Source organism: Corvus moneduloides, chromosome 7 (genome assembly GCF_009650955.1).
Source record: "Corvus moneduloides isolate bCorMon1 chromosome 7, bCorMon1.pri, whole genome shotgun sequence".
In the NCBI taxonomy this organism is placed as follows: domain Eukaryota; kingdom Metazoa; phylum Chordata; class Aves; order Passeriformes; family Corvidae; genus Corvus; species Corvus moneduloides.
This window is the reverse complement of record NC_045482.1, coordinates 16,635,162-16,660,958: the sequence shown is the minus strand read 5'-3', so window position 1 is coordinate 16,660,958 and position 25,797 is coordinate 16,635,162. Positions and strand designations below refer to the sequence as shown.

Sequence of the window (25,797 nt, the reverse complement as noted above, 5' to 3'; positions counted from 1 at the left end):
TTATGTTGCACTAATAACAGAAACCTAACTTAAGGCTGAGATCCCATTGCAACTAGTGCAATCACTGCCCCAGGAAAATTGCAGACTATTTTCTAGTCAAAGTACACAGAGGGCATAAAATCAATTAACAATGGTGAGAATAAAAGGAAAACAAATAGGAATAACACCTGGGTAGCTGTTATGTACCCCTTCTCATCAGTAGGCCTTACTGGGATTGGTCCTATTTATAAATAGTATATTTATCTTCAGACCAGTCTCTCTAGGGAGATACTGTAATCCTTGGTTTATATATGGGGAGTTATGACTCAAAGAAGCACCAATATTGCATGTGAGGTAAGGAACTGAACCCAAGTCTCACTGCTTGTGCAGTACATACAGCTCCCTGGAGGACTTCCTGCAAATTGCTTAGTTAATGGAAAGGTACCATGTTGAAGTATCATGGGAGAAACAGGTCCCTGAAAGAGGTTTGAAAGAGGGTAAGAGTTTTATGAATTTTCATGGGATTTTATTTCACATATGTAACAAACATCTGAGGAAGAAATGAACAAATAAATCAACAATGATAGACAAAATGTCATGATGAAAGTATCGGTCATCACATAGATCCCAGCAATCCACTTCGGAACTTCCAAAAAGCTGGTCGGTGCCAGTCAGTGGCAAAAACCTGATCATGAAAGTAGGTCCTGTGTTACAACTGAGTAGGTTTCAACAGTGTGAGATACTTCATGTCACAGAGGAAAAGTTGGAATTAATCTGAGCAGGTCATCTAGTCCATCACCTTGCCCTGAGCAGAACTGCTTAAAATGATATGTCTGATAGATGTATGTTGTCTGTTCTTAACGCTGTCTAATGAAGGTGACTTTGTTCTCTACTTAGGCAGACTACAACAGTTTTTCATTTTCAGTGCCATTAGAAAGTAGTCTAATGCTAATGCTGAAGTTATGTCTTGCAGTTTGAGCTCATTACTTCTCACCAACCTAGCTGGGACACGAAGGGCAGATTGATTGCTTCCTTTCACTCCATAGCAGTCTTTTACATATTTGAAGACTGATAACCTATCTTCCTTAGTCTTTTGTAAGGGACTCAGTTTGTTAAGCTTTTTTTTCATTCCTGATGGAAAAAACCCCTCTTATCATCTGTTCTACTTTAAATTTTTTCCAGTTCCCACATCCTTCCCTGAGTGGGACTCCAAAGCTTTCTGGTGCATCAAGGCAAATTCATAGTAGAAGAAAGCACCTGGGGTTGCATCAAATCTGTATCTCCCCTTAAATCCCAGTTCCTTTCCCTCTTCAAAGTGATGCTACAAGGTGAATCGTAGATGTTCCCACATGGCCCAAATATGGTCAGGATTGAGTTTTCGCAAGGATTGGCCCAATGATGGCTGTCCCAGATACAGAAGGGGATGCACTCCCAGCAGTCAGTCAGCATTCATTTCGTGGTGCGGGTTTCCAGGGGGAGCAGATCACCGGGACCTGGATGCTCCCTTCTAGGACAGCCGAGTTGCACAGCCAGAGGCGCCTGGCTCAGATGCACTCACTCACCAGGGCCTTGTGTCCCTGTCAACAGCGACGATAGAATCTCTAATACCTGCAGGACTATGTGCCACCTCACCGACCTATTTCTTAAGTAACCCGCCTATGCTATTGCCATTAATCAGCATTTCATCATTAACTTAGGCAATCCTCATCTCTAAAGGATATCTTTGTGTTCTCTCAAGTTTGTTCAGCGACCCAGAGGGGCTATAATTACAGCACCAGGTGCGGGAAATCTCTAATAAACGCCTTCTCTCTCCCTCTCTCTGACTTGCCCCCCAAGCCCAGCCCTGCCGAGGCAGGAGGCTCCGGCAACACGCGCGGAGCGGGCCGGGGCAGCGGGGGAACGGCAGCGGGGGAACGGCAGCGAGCGGCCGCGGGGCGCGGGGCGGGGGGGGCGGGCGGTGCCGCCGGGCCCGCGCGGGGAGCGCCGGGCGGCGCCTTCCGCCCGCGCGCCCTCTCACCCGGCGGCGGTCGCGGCACAACGCGGAAGCGATGGCGGCCGCGGCCGGGGAGGCAGCGGGAGGCGGCGGCGGCTCCCCGTCCTCCGCCCGGCGGCGGCTGCGCATCATCTCCGGGCACCTCCGGGGCTCGCCTCAGGCCCCCGGGCGGGGAGCGCTCTCCCCGAGCCCCTGCAAGGCGCAGGGCGGCTCCGCCGGGCCGGCCTCCGGCTCCATCCCGAAGAAGCGGTGGGTGCGGGCGGGGGTCCCCGCGGGCCGCGCCGGCGGGGCCGGGCCGGGCCGGGCGGTGTGCCGGAGCGCGGGGCCGTGGGTGCGGGCCGGGGTCGGGGCTGCCCGCGCTGCCCACAGCGCTCTCTTCCCGCCCGGGGACAGGCGCGGGCCGGCGGGGCCCGGAGGCCCCGCGTGGGGTCTGCGGGAGGAGCGGGGCTCCGGCGGGGCGGGAAGGAGCGGCGGGGAGGAGGATGAGGCACGTCCCAATCGCGAGGGAAGTGCTGAAGCCATTCATCGCTGTAGGGACTGGAGGAAACCAAAAGAAGGTGTCTTCAGCCTTTTACCTGTTTCTGTAGTAAGTGGGATGGTGTTAAAGTGGAAAGTCGTTCATGGTCACCTTAGTCACTTCTTTAGATGTGATGAAGAAGTTTTGGTTTTGTAAAATACTTTGAAGCTGCTCTAATGGGGAATGCAGCACGTGTAAAGAGCAAGGTCTGTGTCTAGTCTCTCGGTCCTCCCCTGTTCACGGAAACCTTCAGCTGACGTGAATGCTGGCAAAGTGTGCTCATACATTAGGCTCTAACAAAAGTTTCTTAGAAATGAATAATTTTAGAGATATGAACTACTTTTTCTGGTTTTTACTGTCTGTAGTAAGGCGTCTCAGGTCACACGACACCAAGGGAAGATGAACAGTCAAATTCTCTAATTCGAAGTTATTTCATTGGCTCTTGGATTTGTTTTTATTCTATAGTTTTTAAAAATGCTATGATTATGATACCATTATGTAGTTTCATGTAATTTATTATCATGAGGCCCCCTTTCTGCTGGGGTGGACTTGTGTTAGTTTTGTGACTTTCTTATACTGCTCCCCCTTTCTCAGACATGGATTTTCTATATGTGTGTTGGCTTGCTATCTTAGAGGAGCATTTTAAGGCTTAGGTTGTAGACAGCCTCCTGTTCTCTCTTGAGCTGTGGACGGGGACTAGTTTGTTTGTGCATGGGGGCACTCCAGAGGTAGACCGGGCAAGCAGTGAATAGAAGAGCTGTTCCTCCTTTGAGAAGAATCCATTCAGCCCATGCTTTGCACTCAACCTTTTCAAAAAGAGAGCAAGAAGCAGCCTCAATTCTCCTAACAGGCAATTTGTGGCCTATGGTCACAAGCTGAACTTGCCTGCTTTGGGAGGACTGGAATGTCATGCACATGTAGTCAGCTGTGAACAGCTTTGAAAGCTTTTAGTTCTCGTTGAGGGGAATTTGATGCTTGTGCAGGAGATGTATCAAACGGTGCTGCTCACTGGGACAAATGGGTTGTTCTGAAGTTGCTGCCTTCCATACTGAGTTTTGCTTTGGTTTGAATCTAGGAAGAAATCACTGTTTCTGGAAAAATATCAGCTTAGCTAGTTTTAAGGGATTTATTTTAAATGGATCGCTGTGTAATTCCTACAGCTAATTATTGCATCCATGAAGAGCAGGAGAAACAAACTTCAGTGCAGATGCATGTGACCTGCTTCTTTCTCTGTGGAAACAGAGGCTTAGGGAACTTAACATCTGTACTTCTACAGGTTATTGACGTTGCTCTCCCCTATTAGGATTTGCTGTAGGATCATAATGGTTTACTGTTTTTACTCTAAATAACTTGATCTGGACTCAAAAATTTTCTGTGGGGGTGTAAAGGAGTTGCTGGAAAGCTTATTCTGCACCAGAGGTACAACATTCTTGCTATACTTAGAGCCCAGCCTTTTTGTATGTGTAGAAACAAGAAAAACTTAAAGGCAGCTTTATCTCTGTCTTAAGGTTCTGTCTGAACATCTGAGATATGTTTGAAACATGCTTAAGATGCTGCATGTGAAAACTCTGATACTTCAGTATAGCTAGGATATGGGGATCTTGGTCGAGCTTGTGTTTGAGCATAATACCCAGGTTTTGGAGTGATGGCAGAGAAAGACAGTTCTGTTGCCTACACTGGTTTGGAGGGGGCAAGTGAGTCGTGTTCTAGTGACACTCATCTAATCTGGAGCTGATTTTTATATATGAGACCGAGAAGGTTGATGGGAAAATCTAGTAAAAATAACTGACCTAGAGACAGTGCATGCCTTTTACCAGTAATATTAGGACGATACAAACCTGGATGCTATTTTCTTGTAGTCTGTTGAATCCTGAGTCAGCTCTTCTGCCTCTTTTGAACTATTATAATTTTTCCTAGCAAAGCCGTAGCCAAAGTACCTTAAGCAAAATTTTTGTTCTTTACACCTGTTGCATCTTTCCTGTAGTGTTTAAATAGTGGCAAAGCTATAGACACTGCTTTAGCAGATTTAGGTGCACTCTCCTGATGTTGCATTTCTTCTGCAAAGTAGATGGCTTTCTTTGATTAAAAACACCTTTGTAGTACTTTAGATCTGTGATCACAGAAGTTTTTTTCTGGCTGCTTTTCTAACAGTCAGTAGACAGTGGCCTCTAGAAACATGGCTTTCTTGTTGATAGTTCAAAGACCAAACTGTTAAAGATCTTACCCAGACATTTCTCACCAGCGAGGGGAGGATGGAGAGTATGTGGTATTGACTGAAAGTCTGTAGGTCTCATCCAACTCTTCTTGTTTCCAAATAAAAATGCCTCTGAAGACTGAGCAATGTATTTGCATATTGATGTGTTTAAGTATCGTAATACACTTTGTGCTTTTTCAAATTATAGCTATTGAGGTGGGAAAATTCCTCAAAAGACAAGCAACTGTCTATTTGTCTGAGTATCCTGTTGAGGGAAATCTTGGGTACGGTAAGAGTAGAGAGATGTTATTTCTCAGTGGCATTCCCGGCTTGAATGTAATATTTTAATTGAGTGTTGCAGTGAAAGATGGGAATCATAGTTACACAATGTGTGTTGAAGCCTTAACATGATGATAGGCGTGCTGAAAAGGTTGATAAAACAATTGAACTAGAAAATAACTGTTCCTTGAAATTACATTTCCCATCTTTTTATGTTATGCTGTTGACTTTTGTTGACTGGTAAGCTCACTCTGCTGATGAGTTAAAAACTTACTTAATCTTCAGAATAACTGTATGTACATGAAGTATTCAACTTGTACTGCTTTGAAAGCAGTCAGGTGCTACAACTTTCTAGAATAGAGTTGTCCCAGAGTAACTGCTAGGTGTGCTAGAAAGTAAGAGTGCCTCAGAGGTGGAGCCTGTACTGATGCTGATCTCATCAAAATCACTTGTATATTATAACTTATTCAAATCAAACTTTAAACAATTTGGGTTTTGTTAAAAGGGATAATGATTTAGTTCAGCTAAATATTGACTCAGTAGCTTGTAGGCTTAAAATTTATTCTGTCCTGGAGCAAAAGAAAGCAGGACAGGATCTCCTGATTATCCTGTCTCTCTGTGGAGAAGCTGCTTTCCTAGGGGATGAAGAGAGGCTTGTGCATATCTTTTAATTATTGTGGGCATACTGTTACATGGGGTAAACTAAGGGATGACTGTGTAGCCAGCTGACTGTGTGTCGAGTTCACAGGCAGGTTGTTCAGAGTAATGTGTTAATGTTAACCTTCTTCATATACACACTTGCAATTCTTGCTGTAGTTGCTGCTAACAGTTATGATTTTATTATGCAGCAGCATTAATTAACTCCTAAAGAATTGGTACTACTTGAATACAACAAGTGTCTTCAGAGAGGCTTTGTATCTTACCTGCAATACTCAGAGCGATCTTTATAATAAAGACTTCATCCTTTAGAGAACAGTGCTTAAGCAACACTTCGTGCTAAACTGTATCCTGGTGTAGCTGACTTCTGAGTTTAAAGTGATGAAAACTTAGGGTGAAGAAGGAAAGAACCGGTGCCATTACACCAGTCTTAAGAAATCAGAAGAGTAAGAACCTGTTGCATTGAGGAAGGTGTGGCAGTTCACAGGCGGTTCTGTGATTGCATCAAAGCAATTAAATGTGAGTCAAAGTTAATACTTGAAGTAGAGGAACAGATAAAGAAGATTCTCTCATGGAAATATTAACATGAAAAAAGATGTCATAATCTGATGGTAAAAGTGACTTCATATGCAACAGCAATTCCTTTCTAACGTGTAGGTCCAAGTAGTTGCACGTCAGGAAGATGAAGTGTAGGAAATCTATCAGAATTTAAGTAATACAATATTTATTGTTAGATCATTTGATACCAAGTAAGCCAAACTGGATATATTCATTAGCTAAATTTTATTAGAAAAAGAACCTAGGTAAAAGTGTGAAGTATTTGATATGTGAAGCTTAATATAGATTATTATATGAAAGCAAGTAGCAGTTTATGGCAAAAACTGAAAGACTTTAGTAGTTCAGCTGCTTAATATCTACTGAGCTCTGAACTGTTATGTACAAGAAAATGAATGTGTATATAGCTGTTTATTTAAACTTGATGTGTTTATTTAAACTGAATAGAATTAGAGTAATCTGATAATGCAATAGACTAAAGTAATTACTTGAACTAGAAGCTACTTGGAGCTGAAGTAAAGTAAGGAGATCAGTAGTGCAGCAGATTGCAGTCAACTAGACTTTCCTGAAGTGTTACTGTACCTCTTTGTAGAAAATAAATAATGTGGAGTATTAAAAATCAGTTGCAGGTTGAATGTGATGGACAAGCATAATGCCTCTGTAGTGTTGTTATATCCAGAACTGGGTTGTTTTGTGCAAGTCTTTGGGGTAGGCCAGAAAGTTTCCTTGAGCAATTATCTCATATTTGCTACAGAGTATGCTAAAAGATTCTCTGTGGGATGGGTAAAACAGTGTTGTCCAGGAACTGAACTTACGTGCGCAGATAAATGGCAGACTGTTGATTCCGTCATTAAGTTATTTCTTTTAAGACAGCAAAGCAGGTTTCCTGGTTTTGCAAGCTTTCAGAAAATACTTCTCAAAGGATTGATGTCTTTGTGCTGTTTCATTTACTGCCTGGAAGTAGCCATGTGTGTGTGTTTTGTAGTAGAGCAGTCTCTTCAAAGATAAAAGTGAAACTGGTGTCAGCTGAAGTAGTAGGTGGAATAGAGAGAGCTTCTAGTAAAGTATTCTGTTGCATAAGAATCGTCATTTGGCCAAGTGTGTACTGAGAAGAATGATGATAATGTCTTGGCTTTCCTCGATCTTTAATTTGCCCTAATTGACTTTATTTACTATGGAAGAACACTAGAGAAACACTAATTTCCTTATTCCTTGAGGCTTTGTTTATTACAGTGTGGTGAAATGAAGAGTAATGAAATAGTCAAGGCTAAGAACGTGTGTAAGGAAAGTGAACACTTGTTTTATCAGAATAGTTTGAAGAAAAGCACTCTACTTATGGGTATCTAAACTCTTGATGTCTTATGCCTAAAATCTGGTTGTCTGCATTTGCTGCTTACTGTAGATTTAAACTGTAAATATGAGCCCGGGTTTGTGTTGTCATATCAGATATTCAGCAAACAGAATAGCGACTGATTCGGTGTATGGGCAGCTGCAGGGGCTTAGCTGAAAGTGTGGGCTACAGAACCTGAATGTGTCTAAGGTTATAAAACACATTATTTGACTTCAGACTTGAGAACAATTATATTAGGTTTCCTGCAGGGAAGGTCTTCCAAGAGGGAAGGAGTATAAGAATGACAAACGCAGGAGATACTCTCTGCCTGCAGTATGGCATTCCTCTCCAGATAAATGATGCTTTCACAAAGCAGTTCTTGAAGCAATTCCTTGGGCTACATGTTCTTTCTTTATTTCAGGCACCTGATACTAATTTACTACTGGCTTCAGAATCACTCTGTAGTGTTGCTTACTTGGTTGAGAAGTGTGACTGTATAATCTGAACAGAGATACTGCTCCAGGGGAGAGGGAGAGTGATCTTCTGGTACCACCTGTGGAAAGGGTTCTGAATTTCCAGCTGTTGGGCTGGGTTGGTAACCCAAAGTCCAACTGAGGTAGGCTCTGAGGAGTTGTTCTTTGGGTAATGTCTTGTTATAACACCTTACCACACCAGACTGCCTCAGTATTACTGCACCCATGCACTGAGTTTTGCAAGAACTCTACAACTTGCAAGACTGTTACTTTAGGCAAATATTGGTGCTTAAGCCCGTGGGTAGCCCTTAAAACTGCCACTTTAAACTGATTTCCAAGAATCTGCTGGTTCTTCCATTGTGCAACAGAAGTGCCTGTGAGTATTTTATGTGTATGTGATTTTAATGCTGAGCATCCGCTGGTGATTGAATTGTTATTGTGAGGAAACTGATGGGAGCATCTGGCTTTGCTCCACCTGAGTCACGTTTCTCCAGCTGGGTTGAACTGCACCTTCATCTTGCTTCTCCAAAGAAGCCTTGGCTATCTGTGGGAGATGCTGTGCTTATCCTTCAGCTTCCTAAGGGAGAGATGAGAACTTTTTCATCCAGTCACTCTGACAGTCACTAAAACCTGAGATTTGAACAGTGCTGGCAGGTACAGTTTCGTTGAAATAGTGTAATCCAAAGGCCTCTGCCTGGCCAGCTGAGTGACTGGATGATTTGGTGAGCACTAGTTTAGGCTGATGGGCCAGGAGCCACCCTCCTGCCCCCCTGACTGTAAAAATCCTTATTCAGTGAGTCAAACTAGTATTTCAGTGTTAGGCATTGTAATGAAAGTGGCGTATTTAAATTCGCTTAAACTAGTCGCACTGTGTTAATCTATTGTCACTGCTTCCATGGTAAACTTGTTTCCTTCAAGGCAGTATAATTCTCTGTGTGTATATATAAACATTTAAAAACCTTAAGCAAGGTTTGATTTATACTACTTCATATATTTCAGTAGTGAATTTCTATATCTTAAGTTAGAAGGCAAGAAAGAACTGGTTAGTTTCTACTATTTCTGGCTAAAATATTCCACGTTTCTGTCAAAAATGAGATAGTTTATGAGCTTGATATTTTGTTGAAGCCAATGTACTGAATAGGAAAGGTGTTTTTAAAGTAGACAGTTTGGGTACAATACTGAATAACATTAGTTTAAATTGAGAATAGTATCAAATGTTGGTGAGATTCTTGGTTATGAGTATTCTTGGAAAGGAGTCTGGGAAGAAAAACAGAGGGGTGTAAAAATTGTATCTTGCTACACATACAAACACGTGTAGCATGAGCATGTCACTTGACTAAGTCAAACTAAGCAGCTTTTTTTTCATAATGGGACATGAAAACTTCCTAACATATTTGATGTATTCAGATATTATACAGGGTATTCAGGTTTTTTTTTTTTTTTTTTTAGTTATTTTAACATTTAACAACCAAATTCTTAACTTTTTGAAGAATGAGGATAGAAGCTATTACTGCAAGGGTAATTTTGTTTCAGATGGTACAAAATGTTGATGTGTTAGCAGATACATAATTTGTAAAAGTTTAGGTATAATGAAGGTACATATTAGTTGCCTATCAACCGGTAGCTGAAGTCTTCAGAGACAGCACTGAATACACTGGGTACTTTTACAGGGAGGAAGCTTTTAATGTGTGCTTAAGTCTGCAGATGGTCAGCAGTTCTTTCTGCCCTTTATATTCATCTGGCATATGAGCTTAACACTGAGATACTGGGAATGAAAAAATTTGGGAAATGCAGAAGGTTGCATCGATTGCTCAGTTGCAGCTTGGATCATTCTTGAGAGCCAAGGTAAACATGGTGCCTGATGCTAATCTGGCAGGCAGCTCTAATTGCTGCACCAGGGCATTAGAGGGCAGTGGGAGTGCTGTGCTGGAGCTGGGCTGTGAAAAGTGTTTTCTAAGGAACGGTGACTGTACAAATAATGCTGTCCAGGGGCAGTATGAAAATGCCAAGGGAGGAATGCTGTTAAAACACTTAAAAGACTTTTTTTCCCTTGCTTGCCTTCTATTTCTTATTATGCTGTCAAATTGCAGTTTTGATTTCCAAATGAGAGCTAGAAAGACAGGGAAATGCAGAGCCAGTGTGTGTTACAGTGTATTTCCCTTGCTTGAGGGAGCTGGGGTAGTGAGCCAGACCTAGGGAAGAGCAGCAGCACACTGCCCTGGCTTCATCTGGCAGAGCTGCTTGCAGGTGGGCTGAATAGGATGTCAACTAATGTGTAACATTCTTCCAAAAAGTTCAGTCTTGAATTATATGAATATGACATTGTTATTGCCTCTGTAGTCATGGAGGCTTGGAGATCTCCTCTGGGTGTCTTCTGCTTTCCTGTCTGCTGAGGGTAATTCTCTTGAGTCTTGAGGTTCACCTGCTCTTGCTTATGAAGAACATACCTTTCAAGTGGTAATGCAAGAAGATCTGAACAGCTTGGTCTTCTTGCAGGCTGTGTGATACAAATCGGAACTGCATGATCAGCCTTTCTTTTAAAATCTGGCCTCTTTAGGCTTCACTTTTTTTAGGGAGCCATATGCAGTATTTCCTCTGACTTGTTCTTGGCATGTAGGCATGAAGTGCTAGAAACTGCAGTATGTAAATCAAACCACAGTTCTTAAACTGGCAGTATTCTGGTGTGGTGGAACAAAAGAAAGAATAACTGTAAGATGACTCGTTCCAAAAACAGCCCTTCCTGTCTCCAGATAGAAAAGATCAGACTTGCTCAGTATAGTTTTGAATATAAAAATTAGGTGCTTAAGTTTCTTGTTCTGGTGTTTACCTGCCACAAGATATAATACTGCCTATTGTGTGTGGTGGTGTGAAATCTCCTGCCTTTGTGTTACAAGGTAGCCAAGATGTTTGAGTCAGCTATTCTTCTACAAGCATGCAAACTGTTACTTTAGATTTTAATTAAATTATTATCATCATGCCAATGACAGGAGATATGTTGTCTGACAGAGCAAAGCTTTGTGTACTTAATTTTATTCAGGAATAGGTCAGCCAGAAAATAAACTCTTAGGAGTTAAAACTCTTAAACTCTGTTTTGTATTTAGAGCCTATCAAAGTGCCAGGTAGTTTAACACCAGCCTAGGAAATCAGGCCTTTAGAACAGGCAAGCAAATGGGAATGCGCTAGTCTAACAGAAAAAACCTCGTATCTGGGTCTGTCTTTTTGTCCTTAATTAATAGTACCATCCCCATGATTTTGTGGGGAAGTATCTGTCCTGTACTGACACCAGGACTAATGATAGTTTCAAACCTGGCCATCATCAGTTTATCTCATGTCACCAGTTTCTTTAGAGCCTGGTCTTTTGTGTCTTGCTCTGATTGTCTCCAGCTTTGCAGCTAGTTTCTCTAGCCTCTTTCATGCATCATGGTTGTCATCTTTATTTTGGCGCTGCCTTGCAAGAGGACTTCCCTCTCTAACTTAGAGGGGAAACTGTTTGAGCCTTCTTCAATTTTGCTTAGTAATATCAAGTCTGTTCTGACTTTACAAGATTTAACAAACTACAGAGGTCAGGTATATAGAAATACTGCATTTAGTCAGCAGAGGGAGAAATCTTGCATTGAGGAGGACTGCAGTGAATTGGGATTTGAATGGAACATTTAGTTAAAAAAAATCACTTGAAATTGGCCAATTCTGTGTCACCTTGTTCTCAGCTGGAACAGCTCCATTGTGTATGACTTAGTTTCTTTGTGGAAGTTCGTATAAATATATGCAGCATTTATAATATACATGTATAGAAATAAGGGTAAAATGGGCAAGTCCTGCATAACATGCTTTAAGAACCCTTTTTAATAATCTGTCACAATAGCACAAGGCATTCCCATGCTATGGAACATGAGTGGATCCTTGTCCTTTCCTGTGTGAACTCTACATGTGTAAAGGTCAGAGAGAGGAGGCAGCCCAAGGGGCTTCTCTGTCTGGACAGCTCTGCTCAGTTTAATTCTTGGCTGAAATTTTAGAATCGATTCTTCAGTATGGAAGGGCAACCTAGACTGCTGTTTCACAAAACTGTATAGTCTCATTTCAGTACTCAGGAACTGATAATGTTTACTTTAAGTGCCAGATTTGTCAAAGGCTGATTAGAATGTCTGAATCCAGCAACTGTAATGAAATACATGACCATGGCTTTTTTCCATTTGATTAATTAAAACCTTGCATACATGCAGTTTGAAGAAAATAGATTTTGTTTAAGCCAAGGCTGTTGAATTACAGCACTGATAGTATGTCAGCAGTCTGTGTTAATATTATCTTTATAATGAAAACCTTTGGTAATCAATCATCATATGGTTATCTTGTATGTAATGTTGGAGCTGAAAGTGATTGAGGTAGTGCTTTCTCTGAATCACGAGGTCTTTTTGAAATGGCCACCCCGATCATCTTACTTTTAGGCTGGCAAAGAGTAAGAGCTACATTCACTGTATATGGGGCAGGGAGGTAAATGATCCTTTGACAGACTTCATTGAGATGCATTTCTTTTAACTAAAATTCAGTTTCTAGGATAGTAATTTCATTTGTAGTATAAATAAATAAGCAAACCTTTAAAGCAAAGCTAGATTAATGTGTAATTATTATTAGTGTGTTGCTGTTATTCCTCAAAGAACAGCGAATCATGACACAAGTCCAGGTTGCAAGGTATGGCCTCGTTTAATCACCCATAACCTTTATAGCATGGTTCTTGAAAGAGAAATTACATGATTGGCCTATTGGCCCACCACCTCCCGAGGTGATGGGTTGAGCAGTAAGACACCCAAATACTATTCTCACAAAACTGAAAACAATTCTCACAACAACCCGCAGGTGCAGAAATGGTTTACATTCTTACAAACTGTTGTCCATCCAGTTCTCACGAGAATGAAAGCTTTCACAGAGAAGCTGTGAGTAGCTGGATTTCTCTAACTGCTTTCTTATGAGAAAGGAAAGTTTCACAGGAAAATTCCTCTGTTAGGCCCTGCTAGCATCTACATTAGTGTATTTCTTAAGCCTTAAATATACTTACATTGATACAGTTCTGATGACTTTATCATAGTTAGGACATCCTCTGATATGGCTGTGCTTAAGATTTTTCCATTTTCTGCTTGTATTTTGGCAGTTGTGAGTTTGAGTTTTATATATTTATAATTTTATGCTATCACATTCTGGTTGTATTTGATATGTTATTCCTGCACTTCTTGGGGTTTTGTTGTTTATGACTTTCAGTCCAAATGTGTCTCAAAGTGCCTCATCAACTGAATGTTAAGAATGCTGTGAGATTGCAGTAGTGATGACAAGCAACTAAAATCTTTATTCTCTGTCAAGAAAATAAATTGAAATACTAAATGTCTTTTTTATTCTGAAAATATTTACATGTTACCTATTTGTATGTTGGTGTTTATGTATAGACTGAAAACCAAGTATCTTTCACACATTACTCTTGCCAATTGGAGAATATCACATATCACCACTGATCTACTCACTCTCTCTACACAGAAGAAAAATAAAAACAAAAGACCAAACCCCTTCAGTCCCAACAACCACATGTACTGCTAGAGGCTGGGGGCAGAGTGGCTGGAAAGCGGTCCAGCGGAAAAGGACCTGCAGGTGCTGGTCAACAGCTGGCTGGAGTGAGCCAGTGTGTGCCCAGGTGGCCAAGGATCAGCAATAGTGTGGCCAGCAGCACTAGGGCTGTGATCATCCCCCTGCACTCAGCGCTGGTGAGGCCACACCTGTGTTCCTGTGTTGGGTTCTGGGCCCCTCACAACAAGAAAGACATTGAGGGGCTAGACCGTGTCCAGAGAAGGGCAGTGGAGCTGGGAAAGGGTCTGGAGCCCAGGTCTGATGAGGAGCGGCTGAGGGAGCTGGGGGTGTTTAGCCTGGAGAAAAAGAGGCTCAGGAGTGACCTTGTCACTCTCTACAACTCCCTGTCAGGAGCCAGCTGGGAGTTGGCCTCTTCTCCCAGGTAACAGGTGACACAGGATGAGAGGAAATGGCCTCAAGCTGCACCTGGAGAGGTTCAGGTTGGACATCCGGGAGAATTCACTGAAAGGGCCGTCAGACATTGGAACAGGCTGCCCAGGGAGGTGGTGGAGTCACCATCCCTGAAAGCGTTCAGGAAATGACTGGATGTGGCACTTAGTGCTGTGGTTCAGCTGGCGTGGTGGTGTTTGGTGAAAGGTTGGACATAATGGTATTGGAGGTCTTTTCCAACCTTAAGGATTCTATGATTCGACACAGTGTGCAATGACTTAAGCTGGTGGTTGTTTTTATAGAGCATCTGGTCTTTCAAGTCAGAGGATGCAGTCTGAGGGAGTAATGGTTGTGATTTCAGAATTTCTTTTGGCTCTATGTACTTTTGGTATGTACTTGATTTCTTGAATTGCTGTCTGGTAAGACTTTTTTTCCAAAACCATATGATGGAAAATCATTTTGGATCTGCAATATGCTAATATTGTCACTTACATATTTTTCTCCCTTTAAGGCAAGAACTTTTGAAGTGGAATGGGTGGGGATATAATGACTCCAAATTCATCTTCAATAAGAAAGGTCAAGCAGAATTCACCGGAAAAAGGTGAGTTGAAAATTTATGTAACTGAAGTATCTTATTTAGTAGTTTCTTTGAAAAGAGTTTAAAAGCAGTACAGTACATTTAATTCAAAGAAGGCAAAGAAGTTGCTGCGTCTCATATAACAGGTTATTAGTTCTGCATTTAACATGTTTATTGAAGTCTATACACAATAGTCTGACATAGTAAAATAGACTGTATGGCTTATTGGAATGTTTATTAAAAACGTTATAAAGACAAATTTATGTGAGTCTTCTCTGTAACTTGATACTCTGTGCGTTAATGAAATCACACCGAGAATCTGCACCACGTTCTAAAGCTTTAGGTAACATGCAGGACATCAGTGCAGTTTGAGAATCTCTTGAGCATCAACTAGTTTCTTTATTAAACTCCCACCTTGTTTTGGGTTTCTTAACCACTGTGCATTGAGCTATTTCATCCTCTGAAATGGAAAATTAAAACTGCTCTTCAATCGTGTATTCTGTAGTGGCACCACTTCTGATTTATTACCCTCTAACCCTTTATACAGCAAGGTTGTTTTGCTGAGAAATACATCTTTTGAGAAATGACATTAAAATGAAGCCTACTTGGGGATCTCCTAATTTTGTTCCAGTGGAATTTAAACCTGTCACTTGCCATCTTACTGGTTCGGGGGTTTTTTCTTCCTGAGTGGAAAGTAATCTTGCAGTCTCTTCCCTGTTTTAAAAAATACACTTTCCATAACAGTTAAAAACAAAAGAATGGAGAAGTAAAATTCTATCCTTCATAAAAATTTCTTCCTAGTCTGAGTCAGTCAGCTAGTATGAATTAGCTTGAGTCAAAGCTGCAAAAACCTAACTGGGATGTTGAGCACTTCAGTTGTTAATTTCTTGATTTTCAGGCCCAAATTAAAATGCAAAGCCTTGTATAAGCCAGTTTACTGTATAATATTTAGGGAGATGCTGCACAGAAAATCACACTATAGAAAAAAAAAAAAATAAGGGGCAGGACTACTTTTTTTTTCAGAAGGAAGCAACAAGGCTGCTTGACTGCTGAGTGACTGATATGTGTCAGTCGCTGTTCTAGGATAGGAGAATGGTGGTTTTTTCCCATCATCCACATTGTCTCTGAGAGATAACATTAGAAATGCCTTGTTGGGCCACACCCGTATAGTTTCTTTGGAATAGTTTGCCACAGTGGCAAAAGGAGAGTGTTGAAGTCAAAATAGGATAATAAGCATCTGTAGAGGTGGTGTAAATGCCTCATCCTTTCAGTACCCACTTACAGGTCTGCTGTCCATAAATTTGTCTAAATTTGCAAGTCTGCTCATACTGTCTGCCTGTGCAGCATCCAGTGGCAGCAAGTTCGAGGTTGTGGTTATGTAAAGTACTTGTGTTTTGAAACAAGTATCCCTTACTGTTTTGCAGGACTAGGCGAGTTAGTTCTTCAGCCTATCCACTGTGTTACTGATTTATAAGACTCAGTCATATCCTCTCTTGCATTTTCTCCCCATGCTTCTGGAGTCCTGGGCCCTTCAGTTTCTGCTTGTAAGGCCCTGTGGTCTTTACAGTTGTTCTTTGCACCGTCTCTAGCTCCACCAGATCTTTCTGGAGATAGGGACAAAAGCTGTGTGCAGCACTCAAGGTGAGGATACAGCAGCGTTCTACAGAGCAGCAGAAAGGGATGAACTATCTTCTTTCTTACACCTGCCCAGTTGCTGCATGGCACTGTTCATGTGGGAACAGCCACAACACGTGGGCTGTTGTATGTGGTCAGTGAAGATGCCATGATGCTGACTACCAGTGTGATTCTGCAAAATAATCAAGTAATGTTTTTTTTTTTTTGGCTTTTGCAATTATCTTAACTTCCATCTTTTTTTGTCTGCTTAAGTTTTTTTTTAAGGTCCTGAATTCCTATCAGTGTGATCAATAAACTCTGCCCTTTGCTTCTTAACTTAATCTTATCTTATCCTTCAGCCTGTAGAAGAACCTTTTCTTCAGTACTGTAGCAGTGTGTTTTCTTAAATAATATTTGGAGTGAACACCTGTGGAAATATAAAGGAATGTGGGACTTCATGTTCATTGTATCCACTTTATACGCTTTCTGTTTTTACACCCTGATAGAACTCCAAGGATTAGTGAAAAAGGATTCCCCTTTATGAAAGTCATGTTGACTTTCCTTACAGACCATGCATCAAATGATCTTTTTATTATAGACTCTGCCATCTCCACAGGGATAGATGATACCTGCTCGTCTGAGCAACTGAAGCTGTTTTTTGGAGTGTGTCTGCCGAAGACAGTTTTTGGGGGGCTTCTTGCACCATCAGTGTATACATACAACGCTTGCTTCCTGAGCAATTATGCATTGCACTCTGTGCAGTAAACTAACTTCTATGCTGTGACTTCTGTCTGTGTCTTAAAAGTTTTGGGGCTCCTGACAGCTTTAGTTTGTCCTTTGAGTAAGTGATTAAGGTTACCCTCACAAACCAGCTATAGTGATAGTTTGGCAATACTAAGAAGTAGGTCTGGAGAAGAAAACGCGCTAAGGTGACCTGGGTCTCTGCCTTCCTTGCAAACTCTTGATGCAGATGCATTAAACTTTCATTACTTATTGCACTTTCCTTTTCACAGAATTCACATAATTTCTGTATGGGTATGATGAAACGGTAACAGCTGTCACAGAAGGAATGACTGAACACTGTCTTCCACGCTGAAGAGTCTAGCTTGAGTTGAGATAAGGTTGTATAGCCTTTTAGTTCTAGGAGTAGAGTAGGGGGTTTGTCAATAGAAGAGCTGGGGGGTTAGTAGAGATGAGGAAACAAAAAGAATTGATCTTTCTGTGTAACAAGTGACTCAGTTGTAGAGTTGGTTGCACCAGCTGTGAAGGACAGGGTCATAACTGGAGTTACAGTGACTGATCTTAGAGGGACAACCCTATTAGGTCTAATGCAGTGGCCCAGGTGAAAACTATGGTAAGGATTCTCAGCTGCTGAAAGCTCTTAATATCAAAGGAAGATCTTATTTCTCCTCTCTTCTGGGAATAGTTTTGCACACATAAATGTGCTGAAGGTGTGTATATGTGTACAATTAATAGCAGTAGTTTCTAGCTGTTTCCAGTGTGTCCCCAGCCTTATGTGTTTTCACATGTGGTGCACATGGTCAAAACCAGCTCCTCTGTCCATTGTAAGTCTGCATTTGTCACATGGCTAAGCTCTTGCCAAACAGTTTGTGCTGGACATAATTTTACAGTGCTTGATGGATTCTGATGCATTTTGATGAAGGGGCAACCTCATACTGTTTCTGTTTTCTTGAAAGCGTAAGTTGTACTGAAATGGGTTTGTGTGTCTGAGACTACATTGCAGTGTGTCCTCTGTAACTGGCTTGTAAACTCTGGTGCTGCTTTCTATACTACTGCAAGGGAGAGACCTTTCTTAAGAGTGGTGGGGTGGGATAACTGAAAAGCCTTATGCCCAAAGAAAAGTGATCCCATGCTGACAAATTATTTGATTCTGTGTGAAGTAAAGAACAGTTAAATACAATGAAATATGCGGTTGCATGAAAAGTAAATGTGCAGAAGCTTTGCAGGCTTGTAGGTAAAGAGTTTGGTTTAAAACTTCTGTTTGTGTGTACATAGAATTGAAAGAAATGTATCTGACATACATTCTTTTAATTTAAAATGACCCTGTGTAATATTGACTTTTCAGGTACAGATTAGGTGGTATGGTATTACCAACTTTTAAGGAATGGATAGAAAAAACCTTTGGAGCAAGTCTGGAGCACAAAACTACCTCTAGAGTAAGTAAATAGCTGAACCAGTTCTTTTGAACATTAGTCTTGGTGATAATCAAGACCACACTGTTAAAGATGATTCAGCTGTTGCACATAATTGATTTAAATACAGTGTATTACTACCTCCAAGTTTTTGGGGAAAAAAAATTCGTTTAGAACTACTATGTGAAACCTTACATGTCTTAGCATGACTTGTGGTTTCAGGATAACTGGTAGAACATGTATTGAAATGAAAGTTCCCAACACAGGGAGTTTTTTGTCCTGTCTGTAGCTTACATTTCAAGACTGTAGAAACTGTTAGCCTAGAGGGAATTGTTTATACAACATGAATGTTATTCATGATAACAAAGAAAATACAGGGCAGTTAAACTGTGATGTGTTTTCGGTGTACTGAAAGATGTCAAAATTCTTATTTGACAGTAATTTTTATTTCCATGTCTGGGTGCTGAAAACTGACTACCAGAATACTCAAGATTGAACTGAACGTTTTCAGAAAAATAACACGTTGGGAATGCTCTGGGTTTTGTAAGTCATACATACTTAGCTTTTTAGAAAGAGTAACTTTTGTTAGAGTCAGGAGACCTGGCTCCCTTATTAGAATCCCTTTGAAGCTTCAGGTTCCTGACAAGATAGCTGCTAAAGCAGTATTGGAAACAGGCTGTGCTTGTACTGTGACTGTAGCAGCCCTGCTTTGGGTAATGGGTGGCTACAACCCATCCATTGGTTGAGTCAATGAGTTCAAGATCGCATTTTCTTTGAAGCAGGCAATCTCATAGGGCCTGAAAACCTGAACATTTCTTCAGTTTTCTATTCATCAAGACAATAATTCATCTGCTGTGACTTACAGGATCTCCATCTGCCAATATATTTTGAAAGATTCATCTGGGTGTGTTTTTGTTGACCAGGGTTGGTCTTAACTGGCAGCTGCTTTAACGTGCTGTGAACAGAGGTCTTGAGAACTGTTCCCTTTTTACATGTAGAGAAAGGATAGAGCAAAGTAGAATTGAAGGACAAGTACAGATTTTTTTACTAATACCCTGATTCCACAGTATGTCTTGCAGACCAGCTCCTCAGGATATCTGCCAGCAATGTTGAGTGCTTTTCTGTTATGTTGTGCTCCTCTGGTTTTGATGGTCTTGTGATCTGAAGCAGGCTGACTACCTTGATATGGGATAGGACTCTTTGGAGTCTCCAGTATATACCTGGACTTCTCATAGCTAGTCTCAAGTACTACTGCAGGTCCCTCATGTTCATGGCTGTCATAACTCCTAGGGTATATTTCAGTTTGTCATGCTGTGCTGGGTTTTCAACTTCTACTATCACCTAAGCATGAAGAAAGCTGTGTATAGGAACAGCAGTAGGAAAGTGGTCTCTTGGTTCATTTGTCTTTCTATCCCATCTCTTCCTGCCTCTGTCATATAAGATTGGAGGGTTCCCTGTTGCATGTGACTTTTGTGTTTTAATTAACAACAGTAAATGTAAATGCTTCTGTGATGTTCAAGAACTGTTGATGCTGTTTCTTTTTTCAGACCAGACTTAACATAGATAGCACTTTAGACCTAGTTCACACAGGCTTCCTGACTAGCTTTTCAGGGTGCAAATCTTAAAATATTTCAGTCCTGTGAGAATAAATAAAGGTATATTTTTGTTTGTCACTGTGCATAAGATTTTTATAGATAAATACTAACTTTTTAATCTTGAAGATTAAAACTAAAAGATTAAAAAGCTTGTGGAAGAGTTATAAAAATCAAGATACTTAAAACCATCTGTGAAGAATTGTTATAGTTTTAAGTATTTCTTGTTACAGAGAACAAAGATCTTCAGGCACTTAGTGTTCAACTTGATATGAAATAGTTCTGTCTATGGAAATCCATCAAGAAACAAAAGTTTAAAATATAAAATGTAAACATAGCTAGCAAGAGTTTTTCTTAAAACAAGTGATTTAAAGATCTTTATTTGGTACCTATTTGTTTGTTTTTCATGTTTGCTATCAGAGTCCTTTGGGCTAGCAAGCAGCACTGTGTGAATGTGCATTAATAGCAGAATAGTAAGAGCAGCAGTTCAAGACCAGATTTATGTCGCGCTTACTGTGACTGGCTCCTAAAATCAAGGTGTCTCAGTAGTGGAGTGCCTCTCACCTAACAATACTTAATTTCAGCTTTTGTGTTTGTAGGTGACAAGGTGAATATATTGGAGGGAAATGGCTTTTTTTTTAGCTGTCTGACACCTTATTTCAGTAAGTACGGCATTATCCTTAAAGCAAGTCAGGATGGCACATATCCTCTTCCAGAAGTCAAGTCACTCTGCATTTTTATTATGTCACATGTTCCTTATAAAAATTCTAACCCAAACTTTTGGCTATCCATTTGAACCTCTGAATGATGTCAGCTGTCAGTAATGAACGTCTCATGCAGCTATTTCTTTCTGAATTATTCCTGTCAGTACTCTTAGTTTCTCCATAAACTTACATAGTTTTTTGTAGGGTGAATGCTTCATCACAATGATACAACTTTCCTGATAAGTTTAAATCTTACCTTCTTCAGCTCTCACAACTTTGACACTCAACCCATTCAGAATAGACTGCTGCTGTTGTGGCAGATGGGAGACTATTAATCTGCAATTTCCTTACTGTTAGCTTGTTAACTGGTACTTTCTGCTAAGATTTTATCTTAAGACCCATAATGGCAAAAAGTATCGGCTGCTCTGGAGGTTATGTAGAGCAAAGATAGGCAAAACTCTCTTCTAGGAAAGAAAACTTAGAGGTGTGAGTATACTTTTGTAGAAGACAAACTTAAGAAGATGAAAGCAAAGTGAATTCCGTTTTGTTACTCTATTTTTGTATTTGTCAAGAAGCATAGGTAAGGCTTGTCAGAGAGATGTCTTAAGTTTCTTTGACTAGGTGGAACATTACTTCAAAATACTTTTTGATGGTGGGGCTGTAAATTAGCTCCTTCAGGCATCACTAGGCAGCCCAAAACCTTTCCTGAGAGCTTTATAGCAAAAGTGCAAGCGCATTCTTCTCTTTGGGTTGGTGTCAGTTAATTTTCCAGCAAGGCTTTCATAGCAGAAGTGTGAAAAGCATTGCACTCATCTAACTGATTTTTGTTCAATCCCTGATTTTTAAAAATGTATTTAAAATACAAGATGTGGTGGTAAAAAAACTTTCAGTTCTGCTCTCACACTTGATGAACTTTGTTAACAGGAAATAAGCTTCTTGACCAACATTTTCTTTTGAAATAAGACTTGAAGTCAAGAAGTTAGATTTTAGTCGTCAGACAAGGTTTTTATCTAATTACAGAACTCTTTAACCAGAGGCCATTTGTGATAGAAGATGTATTCCTTTAGGGAGATTACCCACATTTGCTCCATTTTTAAGGAGAAAAAAAAAGCATGGTCTTCGTGGAATCTTCAAAGCACATAAAAGTCTTGAACTTAATGTCTGCAAAGTATTTTTTTTAAACTGAATCTTGTAAAGAATTCTTGTTATCTGAGTGGGTTTAAAAAGTTGACACATGAACTATGTTTTTATGTGACCAATAATCTAAAGTAGAGTTCAGAAAAGAGAGTTAAGTGGGTATGTCTGCACTCCGAGAAGCTGTTAGAGTACTTAGACAAGACATCTGTTGGAAGAACCTGGAAGAATCGGCTGCTAGAAAATCTTAAGCAGGTTTTAAGGTTTTCCCTCTGGACTTACAGAATCTTGATTCAAGGTCTGTTGGTAAGTCAAAATGTCCTGTGTAGCTTCTTCAAAAGAAGAACACCTTTCCAAGGTGTTGGTCAGGACTTTAGATGGAGGCTTTCTGGAAACACCTGCATGTTTGTGACTCAACATGGATTTTATGGTCTTTCTTATAGGTGAGGTCTGCTTGAAGTGTGCCAGTTATGTTATATCAGTCAAACTTAGTTTTACCTAGCACTGGACTTCTGATTAGGCTTTGGTCCAATTTGGACTTAACTCTCAGTACATGACAGGAAGGGGGGGACTGGGTTAGTGAAAACAGAACTGTAAGTAGAAGAATTTGCAGTGTGTAGTGGATTTAGTATGTATTGTAGTACCTTGGAAAGTCTTAAAAAGAGATATTTTGTTCAGTATGCATTCATAAGCTCACGTATTTCTCCAGATTTATCAGGAGAAAGAAAGGTAAGAATGTGCTACTGAAATAAAACTTCTTGTGTGCAGAGTAGGACAAGCTGGGTTGGTGGTTGAAGATATGAAGGAGAACTGATGTCTTTCTGATCTGGAATAGTTGTGTTTGGGTATCAGTCAGCGTTAGCCTCTTTTTCTTATTTCTGTTGTACAGCAATGCTGTAAGAGTGAGCCTATCTTTAATGAATTTATTTTCTTGTATTGTAGGCATCCCTAAATGTTAATGATGTACCTCCATCCATTGTAAATGAAGAATTTCTTCAGGATCTTAGAGCCACTAAAATCTCATATTCCCAGGATGCAGAAGATAGGGTATTCAGAGCTCATGGTAAGAGAGCTTCATTTGTGTAACTGTGCTGCTTTTGATGCTTCCGTGTTTGAACTTGTTAACTTATTGTTTGTGTTCCAGGTCACTGCCTACACGAGATATTTGTACTCAGGGAAGGAATGTTTAAGCGAATTCCTGATATAGTTGTATGGCCTGGTAAGCTTTGTCATCTTCTCCCTTCTGAGCTGGGAGGCCATTGTTTGCTAAACTCCTGTGCTCTCTAGTCAGGGGAAAGCTGTCTCTTGGTTCACTGACTTCACTCATCTTTACAGAAACTGAAGGATTTTTCTCGTGAGTGGTAATCATGATTCTTTAGCATCTGGACTGCAGGTTGGGTCTGTGAAATCCCATCACTTTGTAGAGAAGTCAATTTATTATTAAATATAGCTGAAGTTTGTGTTGACAGATTAATTCATCACTTAAGTAACCACAGTGTAATGTGAACGTGTATGTTCAGCAAGAGCAGTTGTCAAAAGTGGCAGTCTCAGTTTTGGGTTCAAGGTGTACATGATGCCAGAAGGGTAGTGAAATATTTGTATCTAAGAACTTTTTTTTTTACATTCTGTACTTCAGTAAAAAAAAAGTATAATACCTGTAAATCCTATCAGAACACTTTACAAAAGATCAATGACTTGAAGAGCAGTGCAATCTGAGTATAGGCTAGGCCTGTTTGTTTCTGTCTAGTAAAAGGAACAAATGCTTATTTTTTACTTGAGTCATGTGTCTTTGGTCACTTCGAACTACTTCATGTACCATTCTTCAGCAGTGAACCAAAAGGTCATTTGATCTAAGTAAATGTCAATTTCTGTTCAGTTGTATGATTCCAACTCTTTCGTTACCTTTTATAACTTTGATAGCTGCACTGCATTAAAAACCCCAAAATTTTTTATAAGAACTTAGTCGTACTCAGTTTTGCCTCCTTTATTTAGAGGAAAAAATGGGAAGCATGAAAAGAGGCACTGTAAGATGAAATTCATTACTTGAGGCCAGGTACTTGACAGCTCTGGTGACTGTGAACAGTACTTGCCAGAACTTCTATTTTGTGTAGCTCCAAAAGCAGCTGAAACAAAATGAGTGACTACCTTCATTTAAAACAGCTCTGTATGACAAAAGCAAAGTAGCCAGAGTTTGGAAACTATTTATTTAGTCCTGCTAATTCTTTGTTGTTTGTACAAACTCATGTATGGAATGTATTTGATCTCTTTTTCGATCCTTTTACTTGGCTGTGCACAAGCATTTCCGCCTCCCTCTTTGACCAGGTACAGAATGCATCCTGAAAAACTAGATTTCATCAGCAACTCCACTTCTGAAACTGAATGTCAGCCAGGAAGAAAAAGATGTGCTGTTCATCTCTCAGAAGAAACTTATTTCTCACTTAAAATAAATTGGACAGCCTATTTTGAATAAAAGCTTTACATGTGATTTGTTCTCCAAGATACCTAGGTGAATTGTTAATGTTTGGTGGCCCATCTTGCCCTGAGAATTTGTGGGAATTCTCAATCCATGAGTAGGGCAAGAGACTAAGACTGTAGTTAGTTCTCAAACGTAGAATTCTTTGAAGTCTAAACCTTACTCTCTAAGTGATACTTCTGAGCCCAGCTCTTATTTAGTGCCTAACTTTGAACTGTCTTCCTTGCTGGTGTCAGAAAAGGAGCTGCTGCTTTTTCAGACTGCAATATTTAGTAATAAGCACAAATAACAGTACCAAGCACAAATCCTGTTTTTTAACTGTTTGTACTTTTTTAGTTTGCCATGAAGACGTAGTTAAAATTGTGGAATTAGCCTGCAAACATAATCTCTGCATAATACCATTTGGTGGTAAGTGCAATTATGAAATCTCATACCTGTTTAAGGTTATTAGTGAAAATGTCTTCTGCTTCAATTTAAATATGTGTTCTTCATTACTTGTGCTTTGTTCCCACAACATGTATAAATTAGTTTTTTTCATTGCACTGTTGAAGCTCAACGTTTCAGAGAGGATTGTGGTCAAACACTACTGCAAAATTATTATAATTTCCTTGTAGACGTTGTTCAGTAGAGACTGCTGTGGCAAGGGGTTTTCAGGAAGTGTTCCAGATAGAGTACAGCTAAAGGCCTATACTGTCTGTGTCCTTCTCAGCCTAAAGGATTAGTAAAGGACTTCAGGTTTTCAGTGTGGATGTCTTTTCCTCTAAGCCTGCTGAAGTAGAGTTGTGAGCTACCTTGTTTTGACATAGCGCTCAGGAAACATGGGGGGTTGGCTTTCATTAGCTCATTCTGTGAGAAGGTTTTTGTTAAGAATTCTTAATTCTGTGGTATAAATCTGTGTGTTTTACTTGGTACTTGCTTATGCTGTAGTACAGCCCTTGCAGAAGGGCATTAACTATTTGAGAAGATGAGTATTTCACTTGAAGACGATACCAAACTCGTGGAGCTGGTTCCTCTCTAAGCACTCTCACCCTTGCCAGATGCATCTAGAGGGCTTCAAGACTGCTAAAAGACACCTTTTAACTAGCACTAGTAAACTGACAGAGCTGAAAGCAGCAATATTGACTATTTCTTGTTCACTGACCAGGATACAGAAGGATCTTCAGGTTATTTTCCAAGTTTTTTTCTAGTAACCTACAGTCAACTTGTGAAGTTACTACAGTAGGGGTTGGTATTTAAGGAAAATGCCACCTTTTCCATCACTGGAAACAAAGGTGATGGCCTTCACTGCTCTTGCAGGGTGTTTTATTAGCTGGTGCTTTCTCTATACTTTCCCTTGGCTGTTCTTCTTGGAGGCTGCTGTGGATCTCAAGCATCATACTCTCTCTTCTCCTATGCCTGTAACAGTCTTTGGGAAACAAAAGGCTTCTTGGAAGCTCTTCTGGGACATCCTAGAAAGATACATTAGAAATCTCTTAGAAGTCTGATGCTTGATTTTATACTTTTTTTTTTATACTTAAACCCTTTCAGTATTTTTGGTTTCAGATAAGTATTACATTTCTGTACTAGACAGACTTCT

At 40.3% G+C, this 25,797-nt stretch overlaps 1 protein-coding gene across 1 annotated transcript in view; it reads left to right on the top strand.

The window, feature by feature from the left end:
* The first annotated feature begins 2,012 nt into the window (after window positions 1–2,012).
* The window catches only part of AGPS (alkylglycerone phosphate synthase), a 53,257-nt gene continuing 29,472 nt past the window's right edge, over window positions 2,013–25,797 (top strand). Inside the window, exons 1-6 of the mRNA XM_032114152.1 lie at window positions 2,013–2,221; window positions 14,486–14,575; window positions 18,252–18,342; window positions 22,691–22,811; window positions 22,893–22,967; window positions 24,558–24,629. Of these exons, the coding sequence (XP_031970043.1) occupies window positions 2,028–2,221; window positions 14,486–14,575; window positions 18,252–18,342; window positions 22,691–22,811; window positions 22,893–22,967; window positions 24,558–24,629 (643 nt within the window). The 5' untranslated portion in view covers window positions 2,013–2,027. The remainder of the gene's footprint in view (window positions 2,222–14,485; window positions 14,576–18,251; window positions 18,343–22,690; window positions 22,812–22,892; window positions 22,968–24,557; window positions 24,630–25,797) is intronic.